Source organism: Microcaecilia unicolor, chromosome 7 (assembly GCF_901765095.1).
Source record: "Microcaecilia unicolor chromosome 7, aMicUni1.1, whole genome shotgun sequence".
Lineage (NCBI taxonomy): Eukaryota > Metazoa > Chordata > Amphibia > Gymnophiona > Siphonopidae > Microcaecilia > Microcaecilia unicolor.
In genome coordinates this window covers 144,537,643-144,555,805 of record NC_044037.1, presented here as the reverse complement: position 1 = coordinate 144,555,805, position 18,163 = coordinate 144,537,643, and the positions used below count along the sequence as shown (strand labels likewise).

Sequence of the window (18,163 nt, the reverse complement as noted above, 5' to 3'; positions counted from 1 at the left end):
TGCCATAAAGGCTGTAGAGATGGGTTCTGTGCATTCCCGCTGATGCACCACCTCTAGAATCCACTGGTCTGAGATGATGCAGGACCACTCATGGTAGAAAAGGGAGCATCTTGCACCCTAACCTCCCTCGCCCCTCCTTTTGTGACTTATGTTCAGTCCCGAGACCTGAGGGACACCACCCAAACAAACAGCAGCACCCCATCCCTATGCTTAGGCCCTGGACCCCAAGATGCAAAACACCCAGGCCCAGTCACCTAGGAAGTAGGAAGTGCTGTGGCCTGGCATCCCCAGGTCCTTCATCAAAAAGGGAAAATCATTCAAGCATGATTTGAAGGCAGGGCAGCCACCCATTGCTAAACCCACAGCCACCTCTAAGCTACCAGCACAGATGCCACCAAGCAGGAAGAAATGCAAGCGAGATCATAGAGAACATCTGCACAGAAGGCCACCCCAGACTCCAAGCATTCTGCCTCTGGGAATTCCTGGAGATGCTGAACCAAGCACAGGAGGACACAGGTCACAAAGCTGGGGCAGAACGAACAGACAGATGAAGAAATGTTTACAGAGATTAGGAAAGCTGGCAAACTGGGCAACACTATAATAATGGGTGATTTCCGATATTGGCTGGATAAATGTTACATCAAGGGAGTGCCAGGGAGATAAAATTTCTAAATGTAATAAATGACTGCTTCTTGGAACAACTGGTCCAGCACCTGACAAGAGGGGGAGCCATTTTGGATCTGGTTCTTGGTGGCATGCAGGGCATAGTGCGAGAGTTGGCAGTGTTGGGTCCCCAGGGAAACAGTGATCATAACATGATCAAGGCTGAGCTACTATCTGGGATGAACCTGCAAAGGAAATCTACTCTAGCTGTATTTAACTTTAGAAAGGTCAACTATAATAAGAAGAGGAAAATGGTTAAAAAGAAGCTAAAAGGATCAGTTGCTAAGGTTAGGACACTAAATCATGCATGGACATTATTCAAAAATACTGTCTTGGAAGCCCAGACCAGATGCATTCCACATATTTGCAAAGGTGGAAAGAAGAGAAAACAACTGACAGTACGGTTAAAAGATGAAGTAAAAGAGGCTATTGCGTCCAAAAGATTGTCCTTCAAAGAATGGAGAAAGGACCCAAAAGAAGAAAATAGTAAGCAACATAAGTACTGGGAAGTCAAATGCAAAGCATTAATAAAGAAGGCTAAAAGAATATGAACAGAAACTTGCCGCAGAGACTGAAACTCATAATAACAACTTTTTCAGGTACATCAGAAGCAGAAAGCCTGGAAGGGAATCCATGGGACCATTAGATCACGGAGGAGCAAAAAGGGAACTCAGAGAGGACAAGGCTACAGCGGAGAAACTGAATGAATTCTTTGCTTCTGTCTTTACGGAAGAAGATGTAAGAGATCTGCCTGTAACGGAAATGGTTTTCAAGGGTGATGATGCTGAGGAACCGAAAGAAATATCGGTGAACCTGGAAGATGTACTGAGCCAAATTGACAAATTAAAGAGTAGTAAATCACCAGGACCGGATGCAATACATCTAAGGGTACTCAAAGAACTCAAGCATGAAATTGCTGATCTGCTGTTAGTAATATGTAACCTGTCATTAAAATCGTCCGTAGTACGATTTTAACAAGAGTGGCCAGTGTGATGCCAATTTTTAAAAAGGGTTCTAGGAATGATCTGGGAAATTACAGACTGGTAATCTTGACTTCAGTGCAGGACAAAATAGTGGAAACTATTATAAAGAATAAAATTACGGAACACACAGACAAGCATGGTTTAATGGGGCAGAGTCAGCATGGGTTCAGCCATGGGAAGTCTTGTCTCACCAATTCGCTTCATTTCCTTGAAGGTGTGAATAAACATGTGGATACAAGTGAGCTGGTTGATGCAGTATATCTAGATTTTCAGGAAGCTTTGATAAAGCTCCTCATGAAAGACTCTTGAGAAAATTAAAGAATTATGAGATAGGAGGCAAGGTTCTGGTGTAGATTAAAAATTGGTTATTGGACAGAAAACAGAGGGTAGGGCTAAATGGTCATTTCTCTCAATGGAGGAGGGTGAATAGTGGAGTGCCGCAGGGATCAGTACCAAGAACAGTGCTATTTAACATATTTTTAAATGATATGGAAATAGGAACGACAAGTGAGGTAATTAAATTTGCAGATGACACAAAACTATTCAAGGTTTTAAAATATCTACCTACTTATTTACTTTAAACATTTCAATTTAAGTTCTCTCTGAATTAAATACAACTGCTTTACGATTGATAATTTAATTGCCATTGATTATTGTTACATATTCAATGACACTGGATTGAATGTACTTCTAATTCTCATGTTGTTGTGTATTTTTCTCTCTGTTTTTTAAAAAATTTTATTTCTTTATAAATTTTCATATGATACAAAGATATAACAATCTTTGATTGAATACACCAATTCTTAAGCAATATTCTCCAAGAAAAAAATAAAAACAATATAATAATAAAGTATTAGTTAACAGAGAAAAGAAAAAATGATATAGTAATAAAATTTTGGTTAACAGTCCACAAATAGGGAGAATATCCAATAACTATACCAAAGGAAGTTGGTCTAAGAAGCTTAATTTTAACGAAGAAAAAAAAAAGCAGGAGGTTACCCCTATCAAATTAAACAGCGTCACATCTGATTCTCCTCCTTATTACCTTGCATATTTAAAAAGCTACGTAACTGATCTGGTTCAAAGAAAACATATCTTTTGTCCTTAAAGGATAATAAACGTTTGCAAGGAAATCTCAATTGAAAACAAGCATTTAACCCAAAAGATTCTTGTTTCATTTCAAGAAACTTCTTCCTCCTGTTAAGTCCATTTGGATATATCTGGGAAACTTGAAACTTTGCTCTCCATAAATTCAGGATGAATATTTTTAAAATAAAGCCTTAATAAGGCCTCTTTATCTTGAAGAAATACTAATGAAAAAAATCAAGGTTGCTCTAGCTTTAATTTCCTCTTCTGATTGTTCCAGAAAGTCCATAATATCCAGTGTTTCTGTTGAAATATCCTGTTGTATTGGAATTTTTTGTTGTACGTTAACATCTTGTTGCTTTGATTTTACTTTTAAATAATATAATCTCTGAAGAGGTGGAAGAGACTGATCTAAATATTTAAAGTTCTCTTTTAAGACTTTAAAGAACATCTCTCGGAGTAACATATTGAGATTGTGGAAAATTTAATATACGAATATTTAAATTTCTTGTCATGTTCCCTAGATTTTCTATTTTCCGATACAATACTAATCGATCTCCTGATATTTCAGCTTGCAGTTCTTGTATTTTAACCATGCCTGTTTCCAAAATAGTCTGTTTAGTTAAGACACCTTCAATCTTTTCTTTTTCATCTCTTACTTGAGTAGCATTAATGACACTGATACAAGAGAGACACAAACCTTGTGCAAGGATTCAAGAGCAGTCCAGATAGATTCCAGCGTTATTTCCTGGGGTCTCACAAGTGGCTGAATCGCCGAGGCACACAGGGAAATTTCCTCTTGCAACCCAACAGTTCAAATCCCTTTCACCGTCGCCTCCTCCGATGCCATTCCTGGAAGTCGCTGATCACCCTCCACTAAAAAATTAACTATAACTGAGGAATATCCTCAGAAAAGATCTCATCTGCTGCTTCCACTGACAAGATCCGCCGCCCCTTCGAGTCGGTATCTGCATCAATACTCGGTACTTTAATCCCGTCTGGTTGCTGGTCCAAACGGGCTGAGCGACAAATCGCTCTCCTGAACGGGGCTCTTCCTTGCCCCGGTAGTGGAAAGGCCCGTGCTCAGGGTTGAAACCAAAAATGTTGAGATTGAAGTCTGTCCCAATGAGGGAGCTATTAGCTTCGGGGGGTGGGGGGGGGGGGTGGGGGGGGGGGTCCCTTGAGCTTACCCTTCCTCTTCGGCATGCTCATTCCAAATAAAAAGGTATATTTTTAGAGTATTGAAGAGAGCGTTCATCTCACACAACCCGCTTTGTCGCCATCTTGGATTTTCTCGTATTTTTATTGCATTTTGTTACTGAAAACTTCAATAAAATTTATTTTTAAAAAAAAAACACGTGCGGACTGTGAAATATTGCAGGAAGAACTTAGGAAATTAAAAGGCTGGGCATTCAAATGGCAGATGAAATTTAATGTGGACAAATGCAAAGTGATGTATATTGGAGGGAATAATCAAAATCACAGTTAAATGATGCTAGTGTCCAACTTGGGGGTCAGCGCTCAGGAAAAAAATCTAGGTGTCATAGATAATACACTGAAATCTGCTCAGTGTGCAGCGGCAGCCAAAAAAGCAAACAGGATGCTAGGAATTATTAGGAAAGGGATGGTGAATAAGACCAAAAACATTATAATTATCGCTCCATGGTGCAACTGCACCTTGAGTACTGCATTCAGTTCTGGGCGCTGTATCTCAAAAAAGATATAGTGGAATTAGAAAAGGTTCAAAGAAGAGCGACTAAAATGATAAAGGGGATGGAACTCCTCTCGTATGAGGAATGGCTAAAGAGGTTAGGGCTCTTCAGCTTGAAAGCGATGGATGAGGGGAAATATGATTGAGGTCTACAAAATCCTGAGTGGTGTAGAACGAGAAGAAGTGAATCAATTTTTTACTCGTTCCAAAAGCACACAAAGGCTAGGGGACACTCGAGGAATGGTAATACTGGATTTGTAGCATGGAATGTTGGCACAATTTGGGTTTCTGCCAGGTTCTTGTGACCTGGCTTGGCCACTGTTGGAAACAGGATACTGGGCTAAATGGACCATTGGTCTGACCCACTATGGCTACTCTTATGTTTTAGCCCCCACATATGAAGGCTTGAATCCCCAAGGCTGTGGAAGCAAAGGCCTGCTTCAGTATCTGTTCCACCTTCCTACCATTGGCACATCCTTCAGTGCCAAACCCACTTTAATTGGGATTGTTGTCTTCTTGGGCACTGCCATGACCAGTGCATCCACCTTGGGCAGCTGCAACATCTTGTCCAATCCTGCATGAGGCAGTGAAAACGAACTACTCAGGAGCCTGGTGCCTCCAAGTGCATTGTGAAGGGGAAAGCCTTCAGGGGCCAGCACAGCTCTTCCAGGATAAGGTTCCTGTCTTGAAGTACCTCCAGGGAAAAACAGTCAGGATGTAGAGGACCTCAGTCAAGAAATCAAAGAACTGCCTGAGCTCCTCCCATCTAAACAAGCTGACCACAGCTTCCTCAGCCAGGGAGAGAGCCTGGAGCCGGGGATCCCTCTTGGTACTGTTCCTTCTAAGTTGAGACGGAGTCCTCAAACTATATGCTGCCAGGCAGGGAGAGGTGCTTCATCAGAGATACCAAGTTACCCAGTTCCAGGGTGGAGACTTTATGGCCAGTACTGGTTTTGAACTTACACCCCAAAGCAGTGTAGGATTTGTAGTGCCTGATCCTGCCCACTGAATCAGTGTAGCAAGTCCCATAATGCATCAATATGGGGTTGTCAGAAATCCAGGAGTACCCCAAAATCTCCATGCTAGAACTGGGAAACAGCATCTCTGCTTCAATACTGTGTTTTTATTTGTTAGGAACAGGCAGGTTCCCTGGAGTCCTACAGACCTTGCCTGTCCTTCACTATTGAAAATGTGATAGTGAAACAGCACCTCCCACTGGCAGGACTGTAGGTGGAAGACTGTTGCTCAGCTTAGAGGAACCCAAGGAATGCTTAAGGTCAATTCTCTCCAAATACTTGACCTGCTCACCTCTGTACTTACAAGCATACTTCAAACAGCAAACAAAGGAAATCAACAACTCTATAACATGATTGCCTGATATAAACTCTCCCTACTGCTGCACAACTGACTTTGGAAGAATGGCAGCTTAAATGAGGAACCCTACCTAATTACAGTGAGTCATAGCATCATTTTGAAGTCTGCCACACCAGAACATCCCCACCTCCCCACCTTAAGTTCCTGAGACATCATGACCTCTCCTCACTATCGGTAGCTTCTACCATCAAGGAGAGCTCGGTTCTTAAATCTTTATCAGCGCACATTTAAAAAAGACAAAGAGCACTAAACCCAACTGACTTAAACTAGCTCAAAAAGCTATCATCATGAAGTGGCTCACATGGATTTACTTAGCCCTCTTGAGCACATTGTGCAGCAACTTACCAGATAACTTAGTGCCCAATCCTATCCCTGTAAAAATCAGTCTAGAAAACCCTGTATTATAAAATTAAGATACATAACTGTAGCAGGTATTCTCCGAGGACAGCAGGCTCAATATTCTCACTGATGGGTCGTCCTCCGCGACGGCCCAGGAGACCGGAACAACTTGAATGGAAAAAAGAAGTCTCTAGAACACTCCGTCGCGTGGGTCGAACGCACCGCGCATTTGCGAACGGCTTCCCGCCTGCGATGCGAGCGTGCCCCTACTTAGTTTAATAAAAAGCAAATTAAGGAACTGTAACAACTACAACGGGGAGGAGGGAGGGTTTGTGAGAATATTGAGCCTGCTGTCCTCAGAGAATACCTGCTACAGGTATGCATCTTCATTTTCTCCGAGGACAAGCAGGCTCAATATTCTCACTGATGGGGTATCCCTAGCCCCCAGGCTCACTCAAAACAATGAACATTGGTCAATTGGGTCTCGCAACGGCAAGGACATAACACAGTTTGACCTAAAAAGAAACATAACTAAGTGAGAGTGCAGCCTGGAACAGAACAGAAAATGGGCCTAGAAGGGTGGAGTTGGATTCTAAACCCCGAACAGATTCTGCAGCACCGACTGCCCAAACTAGGGTTACCATATGGCTCCAGAAAAAGGAGGACGGATTGAGCCAGCCGGGTTTTACTTCCATTGCTTTCAATGGAAAGCAATTGCTTTCAATGGAAGTAATTGAGCCAGCCGGGTTTTACTTCCATTGCTTTCAAAGCAATGGAAGTAAAACCCGGCTGGCTCAATCCGTCCTCCTTTTTCTGGAGCCATATGGTAACCCTAGCCCAAACTGACTATCGCATCGGGTATCCTGCTGAAGGCAATAGTGAGATGTGAATGTGTGGACTGATGACCACATTTGCAGCCTTGCAAATCTCTTCAATAGAAGCTGACTTCAAATGAGCCACTGACGCAGCCATGGTTCGGACATTTTGAGCCGTGACATGACCCTCAAGAGTCAGCCCAGCTTGGGCTAAGTGAAGGAAATGCAATCTGCTAGCCAATTAGAGATGGTGCGTTTTCCAATGGCAACTCCCCTCCTGTTGGAATTGAAAGAAACAAACAGCTGGGTGGACTGTCTATAGGGCTTTGTCAGTTCCACGTAAAAGGCAAATGCTCTCTTACAGACCAAGGTGTGCAATTTGTCTTCACCAGGACGGGTATGTGGACAGGGAAAAAATGTTGCCAAGACAATTGACTGGTTCAGATGCAACTCCGGCACCACCTTCGGCAAGAACTTAGGGTGAGTGCGGAGGACTACTCTGTTATGATGAAACTTGATATAAGGTGCATGCACTACCAGGGCTTGGATCTCACTGACTCTATGAGCTGAAGTAACAGCCACCAAGAAAATGACCTTCCAGGTCAAGTACTTCAGATGGCAGGAATTCAGTGGCTCAAAAGGAGCTTTCATCAGCTGGGTGAGAACGACGTTGAGATCCCATGACACTGGTGGAGGTTTGACAGGGGGCTTTGACAAAAGCAAACCTCTCATGAAGCGAACAACTAAAGGCTGTCCAGAGATAGGCTGACCTTCTACACGCTGATGATAAGTACTAATTGCACTAAGATGAACCCTTACAGAGTTGGTCTTGAGACCAGACTCTGATAAGTGTAGAAGGTATTCAAGCAGGTTCCTTTGTAGGACAAGAAAAAGGATCTAGGGCCCTGCTGTCACACCAGATGGCAAACCTCCTCCATTTGAAAGAGTAACACTTTCTCGTGGAATCTTTTCTGGAAGCAAGCAAGACTCAGGAGACACCCTCTGAAAGACCCAAGGAGGCAACTTCTAAGCTCTCAACATCCAGGCCGTGAGAGCCAGACACTGGAGGTTGGGATGCATAAGCAACCCCTCGTTCTGGGTGATGAGGGTCGGAAAACACTCCAATTTCTACGGTTCTTCGGAGGACAACCGAGGGAACCATATTTGACGGAGCCAAAAAGGTGCAATCTGAATCATGGTTCCGCGGTCTTGCTTGAGTTGTAGCAGAGTCTTCCCTACTAGAGCTATGGGAGGATCCGCATACAGAAGGCCTGTCCCCCAATGAAGGAGAAAGGCATCAGACGCTAGTCTGTCGTGGGCCTGAAGTCTGGAACAGAATTGACGGACTTTGTGATTGATCTGAGTGGCAAAAAGGTCCACCGAGGGGGTGCCCCACTCTCAGAAGATCTTGTGGACAACATTCACGTTGAGCGACCACTCGTGAGGTTGCATAATCCTGCTCAACCTGTCGGCCAGACTGTTTTTTACACCTGCCAGATATGTGGCCTGGAGAAGCATGCTGTGATGGTGCACCCAAAGCCACATCCCGACGGCTTCCTGACACAGAAGGCGAGATCCGGTGCCCCCCTGCTTGTTGGTGTAATACATAGCAACCTGATTGTCTGTCTGAATTAGAATGATTTGGTTGGACAGCCGATCTCTGAAAGCCTTGAGAGCATTCCAGATCGCTCGTAATTCCAGGAGGTTGATCTGAAGATCTTTTTCCTGAAAGGACCAAGCTCCTTGAGTGTGAAATCCATCTACATGAGCTCCCCACCCCAGGACGGATGCATCCGTTGTCAGCACTTTTTTTGTGGCTGAGGAATTTGGAATGGACGTCCCAAGGTCAAATTGGATCGAATGGTACACCAGTGAAGGGATCTGCAAAACTCAGTGGAGAAATAATTACATCATCTTGATCCCCTGTGGCCTGACACCACTGAGAAGCTAGGGTCCATTGAGCTGCTCATATGTAGACGTGCCATGGGAGTTACATGAACTGTGGAGGCCATGTGTCCTAAGAGTCTCAACATCTGCCGAGCTGTGTTGAGACACTCGAGCCATGGACACGAGGGCCAGGAGATTGTCTGCCCTTGCCTAGGGAAGATAAGCTTGAGACGTCCATGTGTCCAACAGAGCTCCAATGAACTCCAATTTCTGTACAGGGACAAGGTGGGACTTGGGATAATTGATCACAAACTCCAGTAGCTCCAGCAGTCAAATAGTAATCCGCATGGACTGTAGAGCCCCTGCCTCCGAAGTGCTCTTCACCAGCCAATAGTCAAGCTAAGGGAACACATGCACTCCCAGTCTGCGTAGCGATGCTGCGACAACTGCCAGACACTTTGTGAAGACCCTGGGCGCAGAAGCGAGGTCAAAGGGTAGTACATAGTACTGAAAGTGCCGAGTTCCCAACCGAAATCGAAGATACTTCCTGTGAGCTAGAAGTATCGAGATGTGGGTGTAAGCATCCTTTAAGTCCAGAGAGCATAGCCAATCGTTTTCCTGAATCATGGGAAGAAGGGTGCCCAGGGATACCATCCTAAACTTTTCTCGGACTAGGAATTTGTTCAGGGCCCTTAGGTCTAGGATGGGACGCATACCCCGTTTTCTTTTGCACAAGGAAGTACCTGGAATAGAATCCCAGCCTTTCTTGCCCTGGTAGAACGGACTCGACTGCATTGGCCTTCAGAAGGGCGGAGAGTTCCTCTGCAAGTACCTGCTTGTGCTGGGAGCTGAAGGACTGAGCTCCCGGTGGGCAATTTGGAGGCTTGGTTACCAGAATGAGAGCGTATCCTAACCGGACTATTTGAAGAACCCACCTGTCGGAGGTTATAACAGGTCACCTTTGGTGAAAAAATATCAACCTCCCCCCGACGGGCAAGTCGTCCGGCACAGACACCTTTTCTGAGGCTAAGCTGCACTGGAGCCAGTCAAAAGCCCGTCCCTTGCTTTTGCTGGGGAGCCCTAGGGGCCTTACGCACACGGCGTTGACGAGAACACGCATGCTCGGACTGAGCCTGAACCGGCTGCTGAGAAGCAGGAGTGTACCTATGCCTATTATAGGAATAGGGAGCACTCCTCCTCTTCTCCAAAAAACCTCTTGGATGAGGAGTAGGTGATAGCAGAAGACGCCCGGCGGGAGAAAGAATCCATAGCATCATGGTGCTTTTTGATCTGATCGACCATGTCCTCTACCTTCTCTCCAAAAAGATTATCCCCCCGGCAAGTAACATCCGCCATTCGCTGCTGGGTCTTATGATCCAGGTCAGAGACACGCAGCTATGAGAGTTTGTGCATCACTATACCTTGAGCAGCTACTCGAGATGCTACATCAAAAGTATCGTAAGTCCCCCTGGCCAGGAATTTGCGACAAGCCTTCTGCTGCCTGACCACCTGGTGAAAAGGTTCGATGAGCTCCGGAGAAAGTGCTTCAACCAAACTACACAGTTGCCTCACCGAGTTCCGCAAGTGGATGCTCGTGTAGAGCTGGTAAGTTTGGATCTTGGCGGCGAGCATAGTGGCCTGATACGTTCTCCTCCCAAAAGAATCCAAGGTCCTAGAAACTCTGCCTGGGGGCACCAAGGCATAGTTTCTAGTACTCTTGGCTCTTCTAAGAGCAGAGTCCACCACCATGGAATCATGAGGAAGTTGAGCCTTCACCATTACAGGCTCTCTATGGACTCTGTACAGGGACTCAGATTTTTTGGGTACCACAGGATTAGAAAGAGGGCACGACCAATTTCGCATAAGCACTTCCCTCAGGGGGCCGTTGAAACCTCAGCAGGCGGAGAAGGATAATCCAAGACCTCAAGCATCTCAGCCCTGGGCTTATCCACAACCTCCATAGAGAATGGAATGTCCTTAGACATTTCCCAAACAAAAGATGACAAAGAAAGACTCTCAGGTGGAGACATTCTACTTTCAATTGGCGGAGTAGGATCAGAGGGAACCCCACAGGACTCTTCCGTCGAAAAGTATCTGGGGTCTTCCTCGTCTTCCCACGAACGCTCCTCATCGATGTCGGACAAAAGCTCCCTAACAGCAGCCCGAACCTGAGCCTGTCTCGACGTCGAGAAGTCGACCCCTGCCTGGACTCCGGCGAAGCTTCCTCCACCGATGTCGAGGGGACATCGACCCGGGTGGCGGCCGACGCCAGTACCGCAAGCGGCACTGAGGACGGGGACCTCACCACAGGCGAAAGCCCAGATGCCGCCTCCGCAGTCGGTACAGAAGGCACAAGCACCCCCGTCACCGAAGCAGATTGGCGCAGCAATCCCTCCAGAAGCTCTGGAAGAAGAGCCCTGATGCGCTCGTCGAGAGCTTCCATCGGAAAAGGCTGGGGGGCCGGTGCAGGAGTCGGTGCCAGAATCTGAGGAGGTTCGAGAGCCGGTACCAGGCTGCCATATGACCGACGCATCGGCACTTCTTGTATGGAGGGTGAGCGGTCCTCTCGGTGCCGACTGCCTCGGTTCCCCAGAGCTCTCGGTACCGTGCAAGGAAGGAGATCGATGACGGTGCTTCTTAGCCTTCGCTCGACGCCCATCATCTAGACTCCTCGGTACCGAAGAGGAGGACGTGGAATCCTCACGCCTCCTCGGGGCCGGGTCCGACAAAGGTCGGTCCTGGGGGGCCTGCATAGCAGGAGGCCTCGAGATAGGTGGAGACCCACTCGATGTCTCGCTGTTCCCAGCGCGATGCAGTTGCTCGGCAGCCATTACCTGCACTCTCGATGTCGCTGCTTCCTTCAACATCGATGCCGCTGATCTCGGTAGCGATGTCAATGTCGAAGGATCAGACCGATCTGGAAAAAGTTTCTCACATTGAACCTCCCAAGCCACTTGGGTCTGTTTCTTCATCAACAGGCACTGAAGACACCACGTGTGGGAGTCGGTACTTCAGATGGTCCGGTTGCAGCGAGTACAATGCTTGGAGCCGCTGGGAGTCTTCGATGACATGGGTGGAAAAATAGTGGCTGCAAAATTAAAAGGCTCGATGGTGTCAAATAAAAAGGCACACAAAAAAAAAAGGAAAAATATAACCCGGCCGAGCAGCCTAAAGGGCGGCCATGCCGAAAAAGAAAGGAAACTTCAAATTTTGAAGAAAACTAAGAAATAAAGGTGGGGGGAAATATATATATATATATATATATATATATATATATATATATATATATATATATATATATATATTTTTTTTTTTTTTGTATAACTGAAAAAACTACAAAGCTAAAAGAAAAAAGAAGAAAAAATAAAGCGGTAAACACTAATTGAGTCTCCTGTGCACACAAGAGCACAGCGAAAATTAATGTCTCTCAGACCGCGGAAAGAAAAGAAGTAGGGGCACGCTCGCGTCACGTGCGGGGAAGCCGTTCACGTATGCGTGGTGCATTTGGCCCGCACGACGGAGTGATCTAGAGACTTCTTTTTGCTTTCAAGTTGTTCCGGTCTCCTGGGCCGTCGCGGAGGACGACCCATCAGTGAGAATATTGAGCCTGCTTGTCCTCGGAGAATAATAAACACCCTAATTGTAATGTCAGATACCTGCTAGATAATGCCAATATATACTGTCTGAATACTACTATAGTTATGGAGCAGAAGAAAAAGGTTAACATTTGATGGCCTAAAAAAAACCTCACCACGTCTTACAATTAACCAAACAACTCTCAACTCACTCCTGTCCCAGCCATCTATATCAATGCTAGATCTGTGGGGAAAAAGGCTCTCTTACTCAGGAACCTGCTAGAATCTTCAGATCTGGGCTTTCTGTTTATCTCAGAAACATGGCTCACTGAAGTCGATAGTCTGATACTGCCCCACATCTATCCACCCGGTTATGGTATTCTTCATTCTCCAAGACAGGGTAAAAAAAGGAGGCGGACTTGCTCTTATCTTTAAGAGTTTTCTCCACGTGTCTTTAGTTAGTTCCGGGGATTTTCCTTGAACTGAATATATGCTATGCAAATTCTGCGATGCTTCAAAAGAGGTAAATCAAATCACCCTACTCCTCATTTACCGTCATCTGGGAGCTTGGTCCAAGGCAGGACCACTACTTATAGAGATTACTTCCTATGCCATGCCACAATTTTCAAGGATTATCTTCCTGGGAGACAAACATACACTTGGAAAATTATGCAGACACCACTGTCCACAAATTGACATCATTCCTGAAGGACTGCAAACTAACTACATTCTCCAAGGGTGAAACTCATTAAAAAGGACATATGTTAGACTTTATGACGTCCTACCCTAATAGCTTGATTAGTTCATTCAAATGAAGCCAGTACCATGGTTTGATCATTTCCAACTAGATTTCACCATTGAAATCTGTATGTCAAGCTTAACCAGACACAAGTCATTTAAACTCATCTCCACCAGAGGTAAAATCAATCAAGTCACTTTCTGGTCGGAGCTAACAGATTCCCTCACTACTGCATCTCCTATACGATTCGATCAAATCCTGCTGGGACACCAAGGTGAAAGCCATACCAGACAAAATTGCTCCATTTACCACTAAAAAAGTCGACATCTAGAAATTCGCCACGGTTTACAGAGGAACTATCCATCCTAAAAAAGGAATGTTGATGCCTTGAAAAGCAATGGAGAAAGAACAAAGATACTACTGATAAATCCAAATGGAAGTCAGCCTTCTGGCGCTACAAAAAGAATGTAGCTGACTCAAAATGCCAATACTATAGCAGATTAATAGGTCGAGATGATCTTGACAGAAAAAAAAACTGTTCTCCTTAGGTAAAACACTAGCTTCCATTAATAAGGATGAACATTCATAGAAAACATGTCCCACCACCCAAGATCTCACTGATCATTTTGTCAAATAAGATCCTCCATATTAGGTCAGAACTATTCTAAGGCTACTCCAACAGAGGAAAATAGCTCAACCCATAGTTCAGCCTTAATCGCCTGAGATCCTACAATCCAAGGACTCAAAACTGACCAAAACTAGGAATCTTTTCAATCACTAACAGCTGAGGATATAAGATCAATACTGTTGAAATGTTCCTGAGCTAACTGCTCCCCAGATCAATGCCCAAAACACCTACTCTAATTCATCCCTATGGAAGCAGTAAACTGGTTACTCGATGATCTCAATGAGCTGTTAAAAACTGGCTCTCTTCCTCCCAATATGGGCAAAATTGTTCTTGCTCCACAACTGAAGGGATCTGGGCTAGATGTAACATCACCTGCAAACTACCGTCCAGTGGCAAGCATACCTCTTTTTACTAAAGCATTAGAAACCTACATTAGTAAACAACTCTCTTTTTATCTGGAAAATTTTTCTATTTTATACTGGTCACAATTTGGCATCAGATCGCCACATAGTACGGAAACATTGCTGCTAGTTCTATCTACATATGTCAAACAACACCTATGCAAAGGTGACCAAGTAATTCTTCTCCAATTCGATATATCAGCAGCATTCCAAACAGTTGACCACACACTGCTACTCAAAACGCCTGGATCAGATAGGAATAACAGGGACTGTGTTCAAATGGTTCAGTTAATTCCTTTCAAATCAAAGCTATTCTGTCAAGTAAAACAACCACTACTGGTCTACTAACTGCTGGGTCCCATCGGGATTTCCCCTCTCACCGATCCTATTCAACCTCTTTATGTCATCCCTTGCCTCAATACACCTGGGACTTAATGAACTACTATTATCCTATGAAGATGACATCCTGCTTCTCATACCAGTAACAGCATCAAACAAAGATCCAACTCAGTCTGCAGCGAATGGTATGACTGCTGTTAGCATCTGGGCCCTGACCAATAAACAAACTGAATGTACAAAAAACCAAGGTCATGTGGTTCTGAAATCAGGGAGTTGAGGTCCCACCGTCAATATCTTTGTCCAATGGTCAAAGCTTTACAGTCAAATCTGAAACCAGAGTTAGGAGTCTTGCTTGATTCTTCACTCACCTTCTCTTCCCATATTAATCAGCTTTGAAAGAAAACACTATTCAAAATGAGACAGCTACATCTAGTCAGACCATTCTTCGACCAAAAAGCCTTCGCACTACTAGTTAGAATGTTACAGTAATCCAAGTGAGGTAGGACTATTTCTTGGTATAAAGTATCAATATCAGAAAAAAACTGCAAATCATAAAGAATACAGCTGCAAGACTAATATACAGATTGAATAGATATACTAGTGTTTCAACTCATCTAAACAAACTGCACTGGCTTCCCATAACAGAAAGACTCAGGTTCAAAGCTGCTTGTTCACCTCTGAACTACTAAGACCACTTAGCTATATCTGGTCCAGTCTAACAGATCGAAACATAATCTAATGCTAGCATCACCATTACAAAAGACAATTTTAAATCAGAAGATTTTCAGCTCTTTATTCCCCATACTTGGAGTCAAAATATGGAACTCTCTACCTATTCCCATCAGAACAGAAAACAGCTACCTCAACTTCAGGAAGAGACTAAAAACATTAAAGGAAAGGATAATGGATGATACTAGGAAGTAGAAGTCATGATGGATTATTATGAAGCAGTCTTTGGGAAGAGAGAGATTTTTAGTCTCATGCATTACACCAATGATCTCTAATGTTTCTCATACCTTACACTAACACTGTCTGCATTTGTCTCACCAAGAAGGTAAACTGCACTGAACACTGGAAAGGGGATATTAGCGGTATACAAGAACTGAACTGAATAGAGGGAACAGTGCCTCTTGGTGAGGGAATTCCTTTTCAATCTCCTCCTTGGGCCCCCAAGGTCTTTCAGATAAGAACTGGGCCATTTCATGGCTGAATCCTCACTGCACTGCCACTAACCCCAGAACTCCTTCTCACAAAGCCGATGTGTAGCCGGAAGGTACTTTTCCCCAACCTTGCAAGGAGGAAAACCTTTGCCCACGAGGGCAGCTATGGCTTGAGGCCCTCTGGCCACTGGCTATGGAATCAAATGAGCTCTACCAGGCTCAGCATTGCCAGCTACCTGCACTGCTCTGTACATTAGTGGAATGGGCACCAAGATGGCCATATTTTCCACCAGAAAGCACAGGCTCACCACCATTCTGGCTGTACTGGACGGATTTTGAGAATGCTGTGAAACCCCAAATCTAATCGGGCCTAGTCCAGGAAGCACCCCTATGCTGGATTGTAGCAGCCAGCAGCAGTACTGAACCACCAGGTAACACATGCACATCATCAGCACCAGAAATTCCCGTGCCCGCAGAAATGAGCCAAATCCCCCTCCTCCCCCCACCCCCCCAGGATAAATCAGACCCTAACTTGATACTTACTGAGGTCTCTTGACTTATTTGTCAACTGCCTTCATTGCTCCTCCCAAATCACTTAAAATGGTTTAAGTTTTCTTTTTAGTTCTTTTCCTTTTTTAGGGAGGGAGACTTTATTCCCCTTACAAACAAGGAAAATAAAGTGTAAGGCTAATTTAAAGATACATTTATTTATTTATTTATTTATGCTGCACGAGCTCTGGAGTGAAGGGAGAGGGGAGGAGGAAGGTGGAGGGCACCACATACACATCCCTGTTGGCAAGGGCCCAGCAAGGAGGTTTGTCAGCTAGCCTCTTCAAGCTAAAGCTAGAGCTTAGGGCTGTAGAGGGTTAAAACCACTCCAGCTCAACTGGGATAAGGACCATTGTGTATGGATTCAACCTGAAAAAGACAGGCAGTGGATTGCATCTTGAAGAGTCAAACCTAGACAACGGCAAAACTAGACCAACCTACACCATGCGCTGGAGGTAGAGAAACACTGAAGAATCCAAGTTGTACCAGCCGTTATACTGCTGTCATCACTGGAATATAGTTCAGTATCTCTACCTCCATCTGCTGGTAGGAGACTCAACCCATTTGTCTCGACTGGCCTACCAGGATGAAAAAGGACCAACACTGATCTCTCTAAGCATGGTATCTCTTTTGTTAAGAGAAGACCTATCTCGAGATCCATTATGGTTTAATGATTGGAAGTGGTGATAAAAAATGTTTTCTCTGTTGGAAGATACAGATTTTAATGTAATCCACTAAGTGGCATCCCACCTTTTACAGCATCTTCTACTGGAAGCCCCACAAAGGCTGCAAAATCATCTGCAGAAATTGAGGTATACGCCTGAGAAACCAATTCGAAGGCTCGTCTCCTGGTTGCATCTGGAGTTGGGATGGAAAATAAAATTCATTAATAGCTTTTTTTTCTCCTGCCAACAGTCTTTATAATATTAACCTTCAAAACCACCTTTGGAGTAGACGATCTGAGTAAACACATTAGCTATCAGGATAACATCCCATATGGAAAACAGAGTATGATATCAGATGTCTGCAAGTTACTATCTCATCTTCCCATTCTCCCTACCTACCACAGATTTGCAACTTTATGATTGCATTTCTACCATTTAGGATTCATGCTTTTCTGAATTTATTTTAAACATTTCTAACTCTACCATGAATGCATATGTTGCTTTTCAGTCTATCATCCTCCAGTTTCATATTATGTTCTCTTTTTATACAGCTATCCAGATCAACTGGATAAACTGCAAGAGAGCAAAAGAAAGTTCCACAAAAATAGAAGTCAAATTTCTTGTCAGAGTTCATCCAGCCAGTGAGAACACAAGCCTCAGCAAACTGTTTAACTACATCAACTGCAGCCAACACAAAATTAGTCACCAGCAATTACTGAGATCAATAGTCAGGACATGTTGTATAGAAAAAAACATGACTTCAGGTACTAATTTTGTTCTTGTAGTCATTGTTTTTATGCTCACTGTTTACCTGTATTATGCACATTCAAAAAGAGAGAGAGATACAAGCTGCCCAAAAAAAAAAAAAAAAAAAAAAAACAATAAGCCTACAAACGTGCTTACATATCACTCAAAATCAAATAATTTCCAAACACTTATAGGATAGACCAGCAGGGCTCAGCCTCATCAGAACGGCAGTGCAGTTGCATCTCTTTAGAGAGCAAACAGCTTAAGACTGGAGGAATAACCCCTGCTGGTCAGAAAGGGTACGGAATGATTCAGCCTTTCAGGAAGATTCCCTTCCAGCTCTCTATAACCAAAGGACTGGGAGTGAATGTCACGGATTCAAGGAAGGTGAGCCCTTGTGCCTGTTAGTAGAAGAAAGGAACAAGCGGCCAACGAAGCCCAGGGGTCTTCACTTGAACCAACCACCGTTCCCCGAGAGCTGCACTCTCAGGTTCAGGTAGCC

At 44.4% G+C, this 18,163-nt stretch overlaps 1 protein-coding gene across 2 annotated transcripts in view; it reads right to left on the bottom strand.

Moving 5' to 3' along the window:
* COPS8 (COP9 signalosome subunit 8) overlaps positions 1-18,163 on the bottom strand; it is a 327,439-nt gene that overhangs the window by 29,014 nt on the left and 280,262 nt on the right. Inside the window, exon 5 of one of the 2 annotated variants that reach the window (XM_030209866.1) lies at positions 17,000-17,107. The exons of the other annotated variant lie outside the window; for it this stretch is intronic. Within the exon in view, the coding sequence (XP_030065726.1) occupies positions 17,000-17,107 (108 nt within the window). The remainder of the gene's footprint in view (positions 1-16,999; positions 17,108-18,163) is intronic. 2 annotated transcript variants of the gene reach the window in all.